At 48.9% G+C, this 17500-nt stretch overlaps 1 protein-coding gene across 1 annotated transcript in view; it reads right to left on the reverse strand.

Annotated features, from left to right (window-relative positions):
• LOC102247186 (fer-1-like protein 6) overlaps positions 1-17500 on the reverse strand; it is a gene marked incomplete at its 5' end in the record, with an annotated part of 50946 nt that overhangs the window by 30188 nt on the left and 3258 nt on the right. Inside the window, 8 exons of the mRNA XM_014548050.1 lie at positions 953-992; positions 2262-2384; positions 3969-4186; positions 5273-5453; positions 6632-6793; positions 7046-7156; positions 12441-12590; positions 16320-16454. Of these exons, the coding sequence (XP_014403536.1) occupies positions 953-992; positions 2262-2384; positions 3969-4186; positions 5273-5453; positions 6632-6793; positions 7046-7156; positions 12441-12590; positions 16320-16454 (1120 nt within the window). The remainder of the gene's footprint in view (positions 1-952; positions 993-2261; positions 2385-3968; positions 4187-5272; positions 5454-6631; positions 6794-7045; positions 7157-12440; positions 12591-16319; positions 16455-17500) is intronic.

Here is a 17500-nt window from a genome sequence, read left to right on the forward strand (position 1 = left end):
GCACGGGGGGAGGGTGGGAGGGGGAGAGATAATTTGCTCAGTCATCCAACTAACAGAGAACAGACTCAGGATGGACTGACTCCAAAGCTCTGAGTTACAGTCCCTCTCAGATCTGTTTATGAACTTAATCTAATTTAATAACCGGAGGCTCAAATATGTTAAGGGTCTTGCACAAAGCCACGAATGTAGTTAGAGAGATTACTCAGTAATTTTTTAGGAGCAGGCTCTAGAAATAAACTGCCTGAGACAGACTTTTAGCTCTATTAGATTCTAGCTGTGTGAACTTGGGCAAGTTACACCACCTCTTTGTACCTGTTTTACCATCTGCAAAATGAAGCCAGTACTGCTTATGTCATGAGATGGTCTTAGAATGACACATGCTAATTAGAAGTGGTCTGAGGAATGGAGCTTAACTCTAATTCTCCTGCTTCCATCGGTGTCACCTGAAACTGAGCACTGGCCACTTGGTGTTAGGGGTGTTTGTAGGCCAAGACCTTCTGTTGGCTTGAATCGAGTTTGAGGTCATTTCTAATCCCAGGCCTCTTACATTTGATTTCTGCCAAACCACATCCACCCAATCCTTGTAAACTGAGTTTGGGAAGCTAAATCCAGGTCACCTCTATTAAAGTTTATCATGTTGGTTTTGGCCTGTCATCCCAGCTCACTTCTATTTTTACTCTGCTGTTTCTACATTCAGATTGTCAGTGTAGGAACATGAGCCAAAGGGTTGATTTCAGCACTGAACTAGAGTTAGGAGACCTGGGAGCTGGTGCCAGTCCAGTTCAAATCAGCTACATGACCTTCTTAAAGTACTGTCATCTGACTGAGAATGTTTCCTCACCTGGGAAATTAGGGTATACAACTCTAACGTACCTCCCATTGCTTCCATTTAATAATTCTCTTCCAAATGGCCTTATTCTATGTTTAAATGCTCCCCAGAACAACTACTTACCTGTCTTGTCTTTCTTCTCTTTGAGATTTCTCTCCTTTTCCTTTGAGAAAAGACAGAGACCAGATTACTGACACTATCGTGCCTCATTTATTAATCCTGACTTGCTAAGTGTTCTAATTCAATTATGTCAGCCCTCTGCATTCTCAGAGATGCCATTTGAAAGAGTATGCAAATGGTCCCAAAGTTAACTCCCAAGTGAAGCCTCACTGTAAAGACCTGAGACCTAAGGGCAGTGAGATGCCCTGCCCTAGAGAAAAGGTGCCCACACTTCCTAGAACAGTGCCACCAAGCGGTAGACTCCCTGTCCTCCATGTGCAGTCGTCTCTCAGCCACTGGAAAACAGTCCCTGTCCTCACTATTTTCCCACCTCCCTGAAGCATCTTCCATCTGATCACCCCAGTCTGCCGCTGAGTTTACCTGCTGGCATGTTATGTTGTTGGGTTGGTCCCAGGAACTGGGCAGGTTGTCAGAGAAAGGGGAAAGGGCTGAGCACTCACCAGAAATGGTGTGTCCATTGCAACAAAAGGAGGGAGGCTGGAGGCAGGGACTAACACTTGGTTTGTTTATTTAACTACATATCAATCTTCGTGGGTAGCCCTAGATGAAGAAACTACGCTCTTTCCGAACTCAAGAATCAGAAGACTGTCTATTCAATTGCCTATGGTGATACCTGACTAATTTTCCTCTCCTTTCTTACTTGGGGGTGAGATGTCTTACCAAATTCCGCCACTGAGCTTTGGTTGATTCTCCAGACCCACTCCCCGCTGGTTCTCCAGCTTTATAACTCGATCCCTTTCATGTTCCATGTGCACGAGGCCCTGCTCTGGCCACACACTGATCATTCCCATTTGCTAAAGCCTAGACCTCTGACTTTACTTTGATACTTTCCCACATGAACTTAGAATCCTGCTGGACACCTGGAGCCCTTTGAGCTGGGGATCTCCAAGTGTACCTGAAGCCCCCATCGCTGATGCCCACCTGTCCAGAGACCCCGTTTCTCCTCGCTGGACCTCCCTGAGTCTGACTGCTAGACAGATTCTCCGGATGCCAGGCTGGACTGAACATCCTGCCAGCATTTTACAACAGAGCTGGTGTCCTAGGGTCAGCTCCAGCCAGAGGGTGGCTGTTAGCAATTCTGGGTCCCTGGTCCTTCCAGGCTTTGAACCCTTCTGCAATTCACAGAATCACGCCTGAGCAGGGCCTACCTATAGTGGATTTAAAAGAGGGGACGATGTGGAATTGGGAAGGTGGTGGGAGAGACAACTTTTCTATCGAGTCTCTTGATTGTCACCGCCAGGGGAGTCTCTACCTTCTGTGCTTTCTTCACGGAGGCATAGTATTTGGACCACCAGTCAATGACATTTTCAGCAGACTCATCTGCTATGGTCCTCTTCCTCCTTTTGGTGGACCTCCGGGAAGGTTTCCTGGCATCCTGGCAAAAGATGAGGATGGATTGTTAGTTAGGCCCCATGGAACTGCATGGAGCTGCTGGTGGCTGACTGGTTTCCTGAAAAGAAAGATGCACTCTGGGAGGCGGATGGAGGTGTGGGCAGGTTTTGTGGTTGCAGCTCTCTGTACCACTTCAATAAATGAAAGTTTAATAATCTGTTCATTCATTCATTTATGGAACAGGCAAGCATTTATTGAACAGATGTGAGATACTGTGCTTGATTTTGGGGAATTGGACGCAATCCCCACCTTTGGGAAGCTTACAGTTCAGGAGGGGAGACTGACTCATGATACAATGTGGTATAGTGGATAGGCATTAGCTTCAGACAGACCTGGGTTATAAGTCATTAAGCAATTAATTTAAATTTGTGACAATAATACCTGCCTACTTCACTGTTGTGAGGGTTAAGTGACATAATACAGACAATTCTCCTTTTGCATCATTTCTGATTTGGATGGGTACAAATAAATGACACCTACAACAGAAGTGATGGGGTAGGAGAGGTAGTGATACATGTTTGGCAGCATGGCCATATTTATTGCAGAAGACAGTTGTCCCATTGGAGGAGGCTATCTTTGCAAACACATCATGTACCCAATATCCATTCACAGACATCTCTTGAGTCCCTACCTATGATGTCCCAGGCACTCTATCAAATGCAGGGAATGCAGAGATGTTTAAAAAACTACCTTTGACCTAGTGGGGCCCACAGTTTTATGGTGACAACAAACACTTACACTGAGATTTCTAACTTAAAATGGCAGGGGCCATGCTGGTGGGAGAAAGAGGACTTCTCGAGGTGTCATAGAGGGTCACGCTGAGCCTGGATGAGACGGGAACAGCCTGAGGAAACATCCACTAATCTGTTATTCTGCTTTCTATTTCAGCCTTTACCATTTGCTGGGCAAGCAATCTCTTAGGACTTTCTTAAACTGTCTCCTTCAAGTCAACTGATGCCCAGGATATTATACTTAAGTTTATGGCACAGAAAGATAAATCGCATCCTTGGCTTACGGTTCTTTGTATATGTGTCCATCTCCCCTTCCAGAATCTTAGCTAACAGGGGATGAGAAGTCTCACTTCTCTCCAGAGTCCAGAAGACACATCTTTTTGTTCCACATGCCCTTGTACAAAGTAGGTTCTAAATATCTGGGGATTAGTCCTAGATGTGAAACCATTGTCTTTCCAAACGAACAAATTGACAAAAGTTTCTGTTCAATTAAATACTACTGTTCTGTTTGACTGGCACTTTAATTTCATATACGTTGACGTGTCTGATTCTACAACAGTGCTGCAAAGTGGGTATCAATATCCCCATTTTACAGATGAGAAAACTGATGCTCAGAAACGTGAAGTTGCTTGCTCCTGGTCACACAGCTAGTAGGTGGGAGGATTTGTATCTAGAGCCTCCCATACAAACTCAAATGAGCCTTGCGAGAAAACTGATGCTCAGAAACGTGAAGTTGCTCCTGGTTACACAGCTAGTAGGTGGGAGGATTCGTATCTAGAGCCTCCCATACAAACTCAAATGAGCCTTGTAAATATGAAGAGGGATTAGATTCTGACCTTAGCTTTTCCATCCTGTGGTGGCTCCCGGGCTGCAGGTGGGTGTTCAGCCGCCAGCATAGGGGATGAGTCGGGGATGTCAACCTGACTTGCCTGCTGAACCTGGGCAGAGTCAGGTACCACTGTGGGAGGTGGCTCAACGTCCACATAGATGTGATCTGTTGGGAGGTCCTGGGAGGAGCTGAGGGGCCCAGAGGGCTCAGTGGCTATTAGCGAATCTGAAATAAGCAAAATGAAAGCACATCAGGTTGGGCAACCTGGGCTATAGCAGGGAGGTCATTTCAGGGACCCAATACTGGGCACCAGGCAGCTCTGGATGCAAATATGGCAAGTGCCTACCATCTCTGAACCTCAGTTTCCTTAAAAGCACATCAGGTTGGGCAACCTGGGCTCTAGCACAGGGAGGTCATCTCAGGGACCCAATGCTGGGCACCCGGCAGCTCTGGATGCAAACATGGCAAGTGCCTACCATCTCTGAACCTCAGTTTCCTTGTTGACAAAATGACAGTGAAAATGCCCATGTCACTGGGGTCATAAATGAGATCAGGATGTAAGGCATTTGGTGCCTAATAGCTAATCAATAAATGGTCACACTTATTGATCCTCAGAGTAATTTTAATGAACAGAGGTCATTTATCACAGCACTGTTTGTGAAAGTGGGGAGCTGAAGGCAGCCTGGAGTCTAATATAAGGGAAAAGGAAAAGCAAAGTGAGGTAGATGCAGCGGGCAGTGGTAACAGGCTAATGTACACACAGCAGTATGCACAGATCTTAAAACACAGCTTTGAGTGAAAAGAGTAGGAAACCAAATGAAGGTCCTGGCACCATTTCATAAGCGTAAATTACATGGATTTACATTTTACAAGAATTGGTGGTGTGGGGCCTACAGTGGGGAGTTGGGGGGAAGGGGGTGGGGACGGGAATAGGCACGGGGGACGGTGGATATAATGTGCAGCTTTGAACAGACGGATGATAATTGTACAGCATGAACTGAGAAGTGCAATTAATTCAACTCTGTGCACCTGAGATCCGAAACAGACCAAATTAAAGTAACATCAAGAAGAGAAAACTGTCAGGGAGTGGAGGCGGGCGGGAGCTTGAGTAATATTTAAGGAAGGCTTCTCAGAGGAGCTGACCCTGATGCCATTCTTAAAGCAAGAATCTGGCAACTAACGAAGCAGAGGTGGCACTTAAGGACCAAATTCTTCAGAAAGATCCAGAGACCAGGGGGCAGGAGGGGGGTGGGTATCTTTGTGTGGGTCCCATAGCAGTCCACAGCCCCAGAACCAAGGGGAGCTTCCTACCTTGCCCAGCTTGGGTTCCGTCCACCTGTGAGGCGGGGGCGAGGGGCTCCCTGGATTTACACAAGAACTGCTTCAAGCAGTTGATGGTGTAGGTGCCCACCAGGGTGCTCCTCCCGAAAGCCCTCCAGTCCACCACGCAGATGCTCAGGGGCGGGTGCAGCAGCTCATTCTCAGGCAGCTCCTGCGGGGAGAGGCCAGAGCGAGGTCAGGGCACTGCCAGGCTGAGCCTGGCTGCTGGCGCCCTGCTGACCTGTCGGGGGCAGGACCAAAGTAAGCCTGACGCCCTTCCTCCCTCTGTCCCTGCCTGGTCATCCTCTTCTTCCAGGCCACCCCTGCAGCTTGCCAGAAGTCTGGAGCAGTGCCTTCCCAAGCCAAGGAGTAATGACCCACAATGGGAAGAGCAGCACCAACAGTTCATCCAGGGTTTAAACTGCAAAAATCCCACACCTCCAATGGCAGTAGTTGTCAATCGTCTCATTTTGTCATTATTCACCAGAGCTCTCGTCTCAGAGAGATGTTTGCCCAGGCCCAAGATACAAAAGGGAGTCATTCAAAATGGAGCTGCGCGTGAGGGGCCCTCTCGTTTCCCTGGTGCTTCTCCATCCCCCTCCCCCAAAGCTTAACAAAGCTCAGTGTGAAATGTTTGCACACAGGTGCACATGCTTTCATTCTAATCTTTGCTGATGTAGCATATGTGTCCACTGGCATTGACTGGGTTGGACAAAGCAAACTCTTCACAATTAGCTCCAAATCAGAGCACAAAAATGTATGTTGAAATACTGAAACAAAAGGACAGATGCTAAAAAAAAGTCGCTGCAGATAAAGCTTAAGTGAACTTGTAAACTATGGCCCTTTTATGAATAAATAATTTTTTTAAATCTAACTATTAAAATGAGTTTTGTGAGGGTATGTTCTCAGCCAGTGGTTCTCAAACTTTAATATGTATCAAAGGGTTTGTTAAGCCAGAACTATCTGGGCCCCAGCCCACAACAGTTTCTGATTCCGTAGGTGTGGGGTAGGGCCTGAGAATTCGTGTTTCTAAAAGGTCCAGGTGATGCTGATGCTGAAGTGATGAAGGGGGTGGGGGCTGCACTTTGGGGACCACTGTTAACCTGATTTGATCGACTGTATGATCTAAGCTGGAGCCTTTCCAAACCAAACCAAACAACAACAAAAGTCTATTTTATCTCATTCTGAACTTCTGGCCTTTCACTAAGTTAGACTGTTCTTCCAGGTTGATTGCCATGGGGAGATGTTTTTTTTTGGGGGGGGGGCAGCCCAAACTCCAAAACATCTCCCCACGGCAATTGACCTGCGTGAATGAAGGGCAGGAGCAGGTGGGGAACCAGGTACACGCACCACTTCGAAAGCATCTGCCTGGATGCTGAAGTTCGGGTTGTTCTTGTAGCTCTGGATCACGCAGGACTTGACTCCTCGTCCCCCGCACTCGATGAGCACCTGAGGACGATCCACCGAGAGCAGCTGCACCTTCTTCATCTCTCGGACTCCCCAGAAGAGAACCTGAGGAGAGGACCAGCAGCAGAGCTGTCACTCCAAGGCCCAGGGAGGAGCCGGCAAGGAGGTCCACAGGCTGCCTGGGAACTACAGTATGTTCTCCCAGGAAAGGGCTGAGCAGCAACTCGAGGGCCCATCTGATCCACTACGTCCGTCTCCTTCCCACCCCACAATCCCCCTCATGCAAAGCACTACTGTGTTGCAACGCGCCACTGCCCTTGAGTCCCAAAGATCAACTCAACCCTTCCCTGCACCTACCTCCACTCGGTATTTACTCAGCACTGGCCGAATGCTGGCAGGAACTGGGTAGATCTGGGTGACATCTGGTGGGTCAATGGGAGGGAGCCCCTGTAGCCCGGATGAAGGGACCTACCACAAAGAACAAGTGCCGGTTAGAAGGTCAAGGACAGGCAAGGACCTTACCCGTAAGACAGTCGTTTTTCACCCAGCCCCCAACCATCCTCCCATCTGGCAACTGTCAAGTTGTTCTCTGTGTCTATGAGTCTGTTTCTGTTTTGTTTGTTCTTTCATTTTATTTTCTAGATTCCACTTATAACTGAAATCATATGGTGCTTGTCTTTCTCTGAAGGATTTAAGAAGTACAAAGTGGCAGTTATAAAAACAGTCACAGGGATGTAAAGTACAGCATAGGGGATATAGTCAGTAACACTGTGATAACCATGCGTAGTGTCAGTTTGGTACTAGACTTATTAGGGTGATCACATCATAAGTTATATAAATGTCTAATCACTATGCTGTATGCCTGGAACTAATATAATAGTGTATGTCGACTGTAAATTGAAAAATAAAAAAATGACCCATGAATAGAAGGTATGCATAGGCAGACAGGTCTCATTTCAGTAGAAAGACATTCTCATCATTAAAATCCCTTAATTCCTCACCCTACTTCACTTACAGACAGGCTGGATAACAATCTAGGCAGGAGATGATGAATGCTGGGACCTGGACGTGTCAGTGGGGATGGTGAGGAAGGGCATGCATGTTTTATGTGTAGCTGGACTTGGTCACTGATGGAAAATGGAGAACGAGGGAAAGAGGCTATTTCTGGGGCTGTCTCACCCAGTGAGATACACGTGGCGAGGAAGGGCCTGCATGTTTTATGTGTAGCTGGACTTGGTCATTGATGGAAAATGGAGAACGTGGGAAAGAGAGGATATTTCTGGGGCTGTCTCACCCAGTGAGATACACGTGGCTCTCTGATGAATCTGAGTTGCTTCCTTTTATTTTTTCCCTCATTCACCTGTTATCACCACCAGCCAAATCATGTAATTGCTTAAAACGCTTTCCTCCATAAAAACCTTTAGCGAAGACAATGTTTCCAGCTTAACATGCAACCGAGATGATGCGTTTTACCACACTTATTTATTAACTGCCAAGTGCATTCATTTGCAAGGGTGACCCTCATTTAGTGAGCACTTAGCGATGTGCCACAAAGTTAATAGGTTAATGAGCTCGCCGTAAGATGGGGGGTGGAGGAAGAAAAGTAGCTAGCTCCTCGCGACCTGATAAAACGACGCTGGAACTCCAGCAGTGGACTGGGGAAGGGGCTCGGATAGAAGCTGACCCTCTGAGACTTAACTATCCCTCATGTTGCACTGCTAGGAGAGATTCCTGGTTAGTCAAATAGAATCCAGCCCAATCAGTGAAATAGAAAATAGTCTTTTGGAGGCAGGCCTCCAAGGGTGAAAAGATGTTATTTCCTGTGCGTTTGGAGTTAACAAAACTGCAGGAAGACAATCATGCTTTATTAAAATCTCACACAAAGGACTTAGAAAGGGCTTCCTCCCTTGTGCAGGCCACCGCGCACTGCCTTCAAGACCTGGCTCAACACGTTTATCTTTCAAGAAGCTGTCCCTGATTTGATCCCAGCCACTGGGGCCGTTCTCCTACCCTTCAGTCCTTGGAACGTAGCGTGTTCTCTCTAGAAGCTTAGTAAAGAAATTCATGACTGAGCCTGGACACCAGGCTCTGCTGTGTGACCCTGCATGAGTCTCTTTCCCTCTCTGGGCCTCCAATATCAGGCTAGATGATCTTTGAGTGCCTTGGAAGTCAGATGTTCTATGAAGCATTGTTTTGGGGAAAGAGGTTCTCCTGGTGGGGGGAGGGGTGTTTGGCCCAGAGGAGGTGTTTGTTTACTTCATTTCATTCTGCCAGTCCCACAATTGGCATTCCACATCCAGTGGGCTCTTGATAAATGTTTATTGGCTGCCTGACACGCTAGCTCCATATGCCTGACAAAGCCTAATTGCTCACCACAACCTGCAGAGCACAAATATATCACCCTTTCTTTTTCACAGACATATTCTAGTTGGCAAGGGCAGATGTGGTCAATTCAATTATAAGAAGCTCAGGAAAAAAGCAGACAGCAGACACCGCAAATGCCAAACAGGCTCAAGACAATGAAGGTGCAGAATGAGTCAGACCAAATAGGGGAGCTGGGAAATAATGAGGCTGCACGGCCCGTGCTGCCTGGCGGTGAAGAGGTGAGCGATTTGCCTGCAAAACACCACCTCACTGAGAAAGCTCACTGTCCCTCGAGCTCCAGAGGAAAAGGCACAGAACAGCTGGGATGGGACAGAGGACGGTGCCCTGGGTGGTTTTTACAAAGCTCCACATGTCTGTTTGCTCATCCCAGGGCTGCTGAAATGTCGGCCTGGCGAAGCTTTGTTACACGAGTGCTTGAAAGATGCCCTTAGTGTTCAACACAGGCTGTGAAGCTCACTGCGTGGTGGAGATTAAACGGCTTTGCTCCCAGCTAAGCGGAAATGCTTTCACAGTGAAATGGGGCAGCTGCTGGCTTATAAAAGTACATGGTGTGTAGTGTCTCAGTGCACCGGGCCAGGGAAAGATAAAGAACTGTTATGAAGGCAAAATGCTAAGAATCAGGGGTGGGCAGGATAAGCTGGCCCTAAAGCCAGATCGCTGTAACATACCAGTAGAGACAAAATATCAGGACCTCAAAGGCGGTCCCCCTGCAGGGCTGGGGTGGGACCGGGTGCAAAGGTCAGGGAGCCACCACTCTCAGGGTCATGCATGTAAACCAATGGCTTTCCCATAGTCCGAATTAAACAGGAAAGAGGCAGCGTGCTGTAGGGCGGAAGAACGGCTTTGCTCCCAGCTAAGCGGAAATGCTTTCACAGTGAAATGGGGCAGCTGCTGGCTTATAAAAGTACATGGTGTGTAGTGTCTCAGTGCACCGGGCCAGGGAAAGATAAAGAACTGTTATGAAGGCAAAATGCTAAGAATCAGGGGTGGGCAGGATAAGCTGGCCCTAAAGCCAGATCGCTGTAACATCCCAGTAGAGACAAAATATCAGGACCTCAAAGGCGGTCCCCCTGCAGGGCTGGGGTGGGACCGGGTGCAAAGGTCAGGGAGCCACCACTCTCAGGGTCATGCATGTAAACAAATGGCTTTCCCATAGCCCGAATCAAACAGGAAAGAGGCAGCGTGCTGTAGGGGGGAAGAAAGCATTTAACTTGACTGGGGCAGGGGTGGGGAAAGCTTCCCGGAGGAGGCATCTCTGGCTCTGATTTTGATGATGACCTTTTCCCTAAATAGGTAGGTGGAATGTGGAGGTTGGGGTGGGCAGAGTGGGGATATATTTCCAAATGGGGTAACCGCATGACTCAGAGTAACCTGGCATAAAGATGCCATAGAGTGTGTAGAGTAATATGATGAGATATGAGGCTGAAAAACAGCCTGAAGCCAAATCTGGGGAGAATTTAAATGCCAACCTGTAATTTCCTATGGGCCAGATTTTGTGTGTGTGTGTGAACAACTATAAAGAGTTATTATGCAAAAAAAAAAAAAAAAGGTTTCATAGTCAAAAACCTTTGGAAAATCCTAGATCTTCTCAGAGTCCTCTCCATGGTAATGGGCATTTCCAATCCCCACAAGGGATATAATCTGAGGCAATTCCCAAATATTCATTTCCCTTACTTGGAGGGACTGCATTTGATGTTAAAAAAAAAGCAGAGGTGGGGAAATGTTTCTGGAGGTAATAAGCAGCAGGGAGCCACTGACGGTTTCTGAAGAGGAGAGAGGTGTGGTCCACTCGTGTTCTAGAAGGACCGTGGAGGATAAAGTGAACAAGAAAAGGGCAGGAAAGAGGCTGAAATACCAGGAAAAGAGGCCAGCGCAGCAGTCCTGAGGGAAACAGGGTCTGTGAGAACAGGGGAGAGGGAAGCCGCCCAAGGAACGGCGTGGCCTGGCTCTAGGTCCAGGGTGAAGAATTTAAGCTGAGTCTGAATTTTCAAGGCAGAGTCTGGGAGAAGACGAGGGCCATGAGCCAGGACTGGGATGACGGGGGTGGGGAGGAGGCAGCTAGCTTGGGCAGGGATGGGAAGTCGAGATCATGAATTCCGTTTGGGGCATCGAAACACCAGGGTACTAAATCCTTCTCCTGAGAGGGGGAGTGTTTCAGAAAAGGAGATGGAGAGACTGAATAAACCATCGCAGAGGAAAACTGAGAGCAGTGGGAGACAGATGAAGGCATTGCCCGCTCTTGTCTCTCAGCATGCACGAGATGCACATGCAGACAGCTGCGCTGATGATCCAATTACTTTCTGAACAAGTAATCAAATGAGAAGTCCTAATGGAACCCTAATGAATTGTATCTCTTAGGCTGCTCGCCTCTGACAGGGCTTCCTCTATTAACTCGGCTGTCAGCAGGCAGCAGGGTCTCACCTCTATGCTCAGCGTGGAGGAGTGAGGGAGGGGGAGAGGCGGACGTGGAATGGAGCCCTCGGAGGACCTGAAGGGGTCAGTAGGTCCAGCCCCTCAGTCACAGACTAGGGGACTCACTCAGAGCACTTCAGGAAGCTTCGTGTAATGAAAAGAGTGGCTGACTGAATTCAATTAACCTTGAGCCTCAGCTTTTCAGCTTCCTCTTTTTTTTTTAATTACCTGCTGGTGTGGCTCAGTGGGTGAGCATCAACCTATGAACCAGGAAGTCATGGTTCAATCCCAGTCAGAGCACATGCCCAGGCTGTGGGCTCGATCCCCAGTAGGGGCTGTGCAGGAGGCAGCTGATCAATGATTCTCTCTCATCATTTATGTCTCTCTCTCCCTCTCCCTTCCTCTCTGAAATCAATAAAAGTATATTTTTTTTTAAAAATTAAATGTATTGGGGTGACATTGGTTAATAACAGTATATAATTTTCAGGTGTACAGATTATAATTTGCCATGTGTGTACTACCTATGAAATGGGAATCATAATACCTATCTCAACAGGACGGAGGGAGGTCTGGTGTGATGAAAGGCATGTGAGGCAGCAAACACAACCGGGCACATGGTAAGCCCCACAAATGTTTGCTCCCTTCCTCTTTGCCATCCTCTCATGGTCCATAGGCTGCTCAAGGACTTGTACAGAGGGCTGTTCAAGCATCGCTGGCTAAACCCATAAGAACAGTCCATCCTGGGATGCTACCTTCTAGCACAGGGGCGCTGGGAATAGCCTGCGTTCTTAGGTGGCACCTCCAACATCCCCAGAAGGAGACACCTCCAGATCCAGGACAGCAGCGGGGGACCAGACACAGTTTCAAGGAAGTGCCCTTCCAGGGAGGCCGCTTCCCTCGCCAGATGGACTAGGTAGATGATGACTGGTGCGGGTGTCACCTCCACCTCACTGACCTGTAACAGCTCGAACACGGCAAGGAGGTCCCCTCCAGAGAGGTTCCCACAGAAGATGGGGTGATAGCACAGCCGGGGCGCCTCATAGTCCTGGTCAGCCAGCTTCACAACAGGAGCAGCCACCGTGGCTCCCAAATATTCCGGCTTTCCCTAAGGCAGAAAAGAAATGCCTTTTGGCCCTGATTGCCACTTACCTGGTCCTGACCTGCATCAGCACAATATTGTAAATAATCTTCACAAAACCATCAGCATCAGTATCTCCCTCTTGCTTCTGCCCTCATACACCTTTCCAAGGATTGGGCTCCCAGGGAAAACTCTAAGAGGTTCACCTTAAGGATTCCCTGGCCCAAGACTATCTTAGGGGTTCTCTCTCCTCAGCATAGAGAGCTCAGTGGAATAAAGTTCAAATAATCATCTAGGGGAGCCCAGCCAGTGTGGCTTAGTGGTTGAGCTTTGACTATGAACCAGGAGGTCACAGTTCAATTCCCAGTCAGGGTGCATGCCCAGGGTTGCAGGCTCAATCCCCAAAAGAGGGTGTGCAGAAGGCAGCCAATCAGTGGTTCTCTCTCATCACTGATGTTTATATCTCTCTCTCTCCCTCTCCCTTCCTTTCTGAAATAAAAAAATATATTAAAAAAAATAATCACCTAGGGTAGACTTGGAGGGGAAAAGGAGAAATAAGGTGGCACCAAACGTGATGATGATGATGATAATGATAAAGGTCAATATGCTTAAGTAACAGAGCAGTTCTATCCTATTTTTCTTGGTAGTAAAAGAGGGTGTTAACGTATCTATATATATAAAAGCCTAAGCGACCCTTACGACTGGTCAACTGGAATGACTGGTCGCCCAGTCGCTATGACATGCACTGACCACCAGGGGCAGACACTCAACGCAGGAGCTGCCCCCTGGTGGTCAGTGCGCTCCCACTGCCAACCTCCCGCGGCCCCTGCCCACAGCCAGCGGCCCCCATTGGCTAAACCATTCGTAGAGACCTGCTTCTGGGTCAGGGTTTCCTACGTAGCAGAGCAGCTCCCTCACTGTGATCTATTGAAAGTCAGCCCTCAACACAACGGTCTATCTCACTCCCATCCTCATCCTTCCCCTGGGGGCCGCCCATGGTGGTGAGGGAAGGAGGAGGCGGGGAACTGCGTGGCTTTGGCATCCGTTTTTCTGAGCCTGGCCCCGGCGACTGTAGCCTCCTCTCCCAAATGCGCCGGGGCCTCTGGGCCCCGGCTGAGACAGGGAACCAGGGGTGGGTGGCGGCGGAAGGGGCCCCTTTCCCAGGGGGCCTGAGGGTCAGCTCCCTCCTCAAGGGCCAGCGGTCAACCTCCCACCACGGTCCCTGCCCTGGCCAGCATGCACCGGGCCTCTGGTTTTTATATGTGTGTATGGAGTGGTCCATAAGTTTAAGAACTATTAGATGGCACCATCTCCTGCTTCTTCCCACACCTGCTCCCAGGAGCATGGGCCCACACTCCCCCGGGAGCAGCATGAGGCCAGAGCCTGGGGCTGCTTTGCTTGCTGTTTATCTCAGGACCTCCTGGAATGTAGGCTCCATGCAGGCAGGGTTGCCTGTTTTATTCACTGCTGTGTCCCCTGGCACAGGGCAGGCACTCGGTACATATTTATCGAGTGGAAGCTGTTGGGTTAATGACTTCTGACGTCCAAGGACAGTGCCCACATGCCCGTCTGGGGCTGGGACTGGGTTTGAGCAGTTGCAGGGCTTCGTTGCCTTGGGACTCATGAACCAGCACGTGCATTGCTGGCTGTAGAAGGAAGCCTGGGGGAGGTGGAAATGGGGTTTAGTTCAGCCTCACTCAAAAGGTCGCCTGCTGGTATCCACTGGGAGGGTCACACCTGTTTCTAATCTGGGTACAGGTAGGGCAGCTGAGGTGATGTGCCGTATACTTATTTTGCCCATGATCTAGCTTGGAATAATTAAAATTGGTCCAGGAAACAAAAGAGTAGACATAAGCCCAAGCAACAAATTTGCAAAAGATGAACTCATTTCCTTGACAGCCAGCAGACCCCAGTGAGAGCACAAGGCTCTGTACGGAGAGAAAGCTCTAGACTGAAATTGCTCGTGTGGCAGGGTCAGCATCTCATAATCGGGGCTGTCCCTGCAGGACCCGGCCCCAGGCAGCTGCAGCTGCAGTGTCAACAGAATCCTGCATGTCCACGTGCATTGCTCAAGAAGGAAAGTGCAGACTCCCAGGAGGTTTCTCTCTTGCATCTCCTTTCCTTCTGATGGGGGAGCAGAAGCTTGTTTTTCCATAAAGGGTTTGGCTTGGGGTGGGGCCTGAGAGCACCGAATAGAGATCTAGGAGTCTGAACAGCAAAGGCAGCCAAGGGAAACCCATGGAGCAGGCTGGTTTAGGGGGAGCTTTCAAGGATGCCTGATTGTTGTTACTGGTCTTCAAATAAAAATACTTAGGATTGGAACCATGTTGTTAGGAACAAAATTTAAAAGATGAGTATTTTGTGGCTGTCTCTACAGAAAATCTATACAATACTCCCAAGAGTAGAACTCACATTCCATAAGTGTATATACATCTAGCTCCAACTTACAGCTGGGGGAGGGGTGGAGAGAGAGAGAGAGAGAGAGAGAGAGAGAGAGAGAGAGAGAAGAGGGGGGGGGAGAAATAAAGGAGAAGGAGGAAGAGGAGGAATGGAGAAGTAGAGTATGTGTCTCTAAAGGCATACAGCCATACCAGCCATGCCCACATGTGCAGAAAGAGTAGGCACAGAAGGCTAGGTTCAAGTTCTGACTCTGCCTCAGCTAGCTGTGACCTTGAACAAGGCATTTGACCTTTCTGGGTCTCCTTTTCCTTCTCTAGGAAGCAAGAGAGCGATCTGTGCTCTCCAAGGTGCCTGCTTACCTTCTACAATTTTCCCATCCTAATTTCCTCCTGACCTTGGATCAAGGTCAGAGCTGCCAGCATGCTCTGAGGTGAAGAAGCTTTAGGAAGGCTTTTAGGAACAGCTGTTATATTTAATGTATTTGTGCTTCTGCAACTTCCCGAGGAGGTAGAGACAGCAAATAAAATAAATAAACACTGCCTTTCATTTTAGACTTCTTAATTTTAAAAGAAGATTTGTTGTTTTTTAAAAATCTCCAGTAAGCTTGTGAATCTCTCCAATGTTGCAGAACACAGACATCTTTGGAGAGGAAGAGGTCTGGTCTCCATCATAACAGAAATGGGAGAGAGATGAATGCATTGTTGCAGGTTTTGGAAGCAACAACCGAGAAAAAAATAAAGACCCAGCTACAGAGGCTGCACTGGTGACAATACTCATCCATTCCCTTCCAGCCAGGCGAGCTCAGTAAACACCTCCTGTTTTCAAAAGGCCTGGACACTGTCATTACGCAGACATGGGACATGGAACCAGCTGGCGGTGGGCACACGTGCGGGTTGCGCTATAAAGTATCCTATTCCTGAACCCATGTGTCAACCGAAGTTCTGTGACCCAGATCCTATTTTAATTGCAATGTAAAGGGAACTCTAAGTGAAAAACTCTTTAGTGAAGCAAACGGTCACCAATTTTCCTGGTTCTGTAATTCACTGCTTTCCCGGGTCGGGACTGCTGCCAGGCACGTCTGGATCCTGAGCATTAACAGGCTGGTTAAATAACGTAAGTAAAACAAAGCGCAGTCAGCACTGTCCTGGCCGCTCACCACCGCGTCGCTGTCATACAGCTCCACCACCACCAAGGGCGGGGACTCCGCCAGCTCCTGGTGGTCTCCATGCAGCACCAGGTCATTGAACAGCAGCATCTGGTTCCAGGTCGGGGAGAGGGTCTGGGAAATGACCTGGACAGGCTGGTTAAATAACGTAAGTAAAACAAAGCGCCGTCAGCACTGTCCTGGCCGCTCACCACCGCGTCGCTGTCATACAGCTCCACCACCACCAAGGGCGGGGACTCCGCCAGCTCCTGGTGGTCTCCATGCAGCACCAGGTCATTGAACAGCAGCATCTGGTTCCAGGTCGGGGAGAGGGTCTGGGAAATGACCTGGAAGGTGGGGCGGAAAGAAAAGTGAAAGATCACTCAGCTAGGGTGTGAGGGTTCCGAGGTGCATTCAAAGGATTCCTATGCATGGAGAAGAGAACACATCCTCGTCATCACTGCTCACTCACTCCACACTCAAGGGACAATGTAAACCGATGTACTTCTAAGGGTTAGACGGTTGTGGATAAAAGGATCCCTGCCCTGCAGACACTAAAACAAGTTTCAGGGGTAGAGCCCCTACGGTGTTTAACACCCTCAGCGATACATCATTTCAACTCCATCCTCACAGGAGTCTGTGACGATAAGACTAGCTGCCCTTCACTGAGCACCGCCTCAGAGCCAGCGGCCGCCCTTCGCACGCACGGCCTCTGGGAGGTGCATCCAGTTATCTGCTCATATTACAGACCAGGAAACTGAGGCTCACTTGTCAAAAGCCAACAAGTGGCAGAACTGAGATTCGACCTGGATCTCTGGTACCAAAGCCCAGGCTGCCAAACTCCTTCAACCTGACTAAGCAGACGCTGATATTGTCTCCACTTTATGGAAGGGCAACTGAGGATGGGGGATATCTGGAGACTCTTCACTTGTGAGCAAATACAATTTTGTCATCAAATCTTCTCTCTCAAGACAGGAAGCAGAGAGCATTCTGCACTCTTCTTGTTTTCACGCTCATTCTTTAGAATGGAGTCACTTCCTTCTGAGGTCTCTCTCGACTTCCCTCCCAGACAGAGCTAAGCCCTCTCTTCAGCGCCTCTTGGAGGCCCTGCAATTCAGGGTTTATCACAGGGTAGCTGACTCGTCTGTCCGGAGGACTGCCTGTCTCCATGCCCAGATCACACACTATGCAGGGCAGGGACTGGCCCCACCCTCCCGGCTCCCCTGAGCCCAGCATGGGGCCTGGCACAGAGCAGACACCTCACAGGCGCTGGTGAAGAGGACATACCGCTGGTTCATATGATGATCTCGGTCTGCGTGTCATAAATCAAAATGCAATCTCACTTGTCACCCAGATCACCGCCTCACTTTGGGAAGAAATGTCAGCCTTCGTA

The sequence above is a fragment of the Myotis brandtii genome, unplaced genomic scaffold, assembly GCF_000412655.1.
Source record: "Myotis brandtii unplaced genomic scaffold, ASM41265v1 scaffold494, whole genome shotgun sequence".
Taxonomy (NCBI): Eukaryota; Metazoa; Chordata; class Mammalia; order Chiroptera; family Vespertilionidae; genus Myotis; species Myotis brandtii.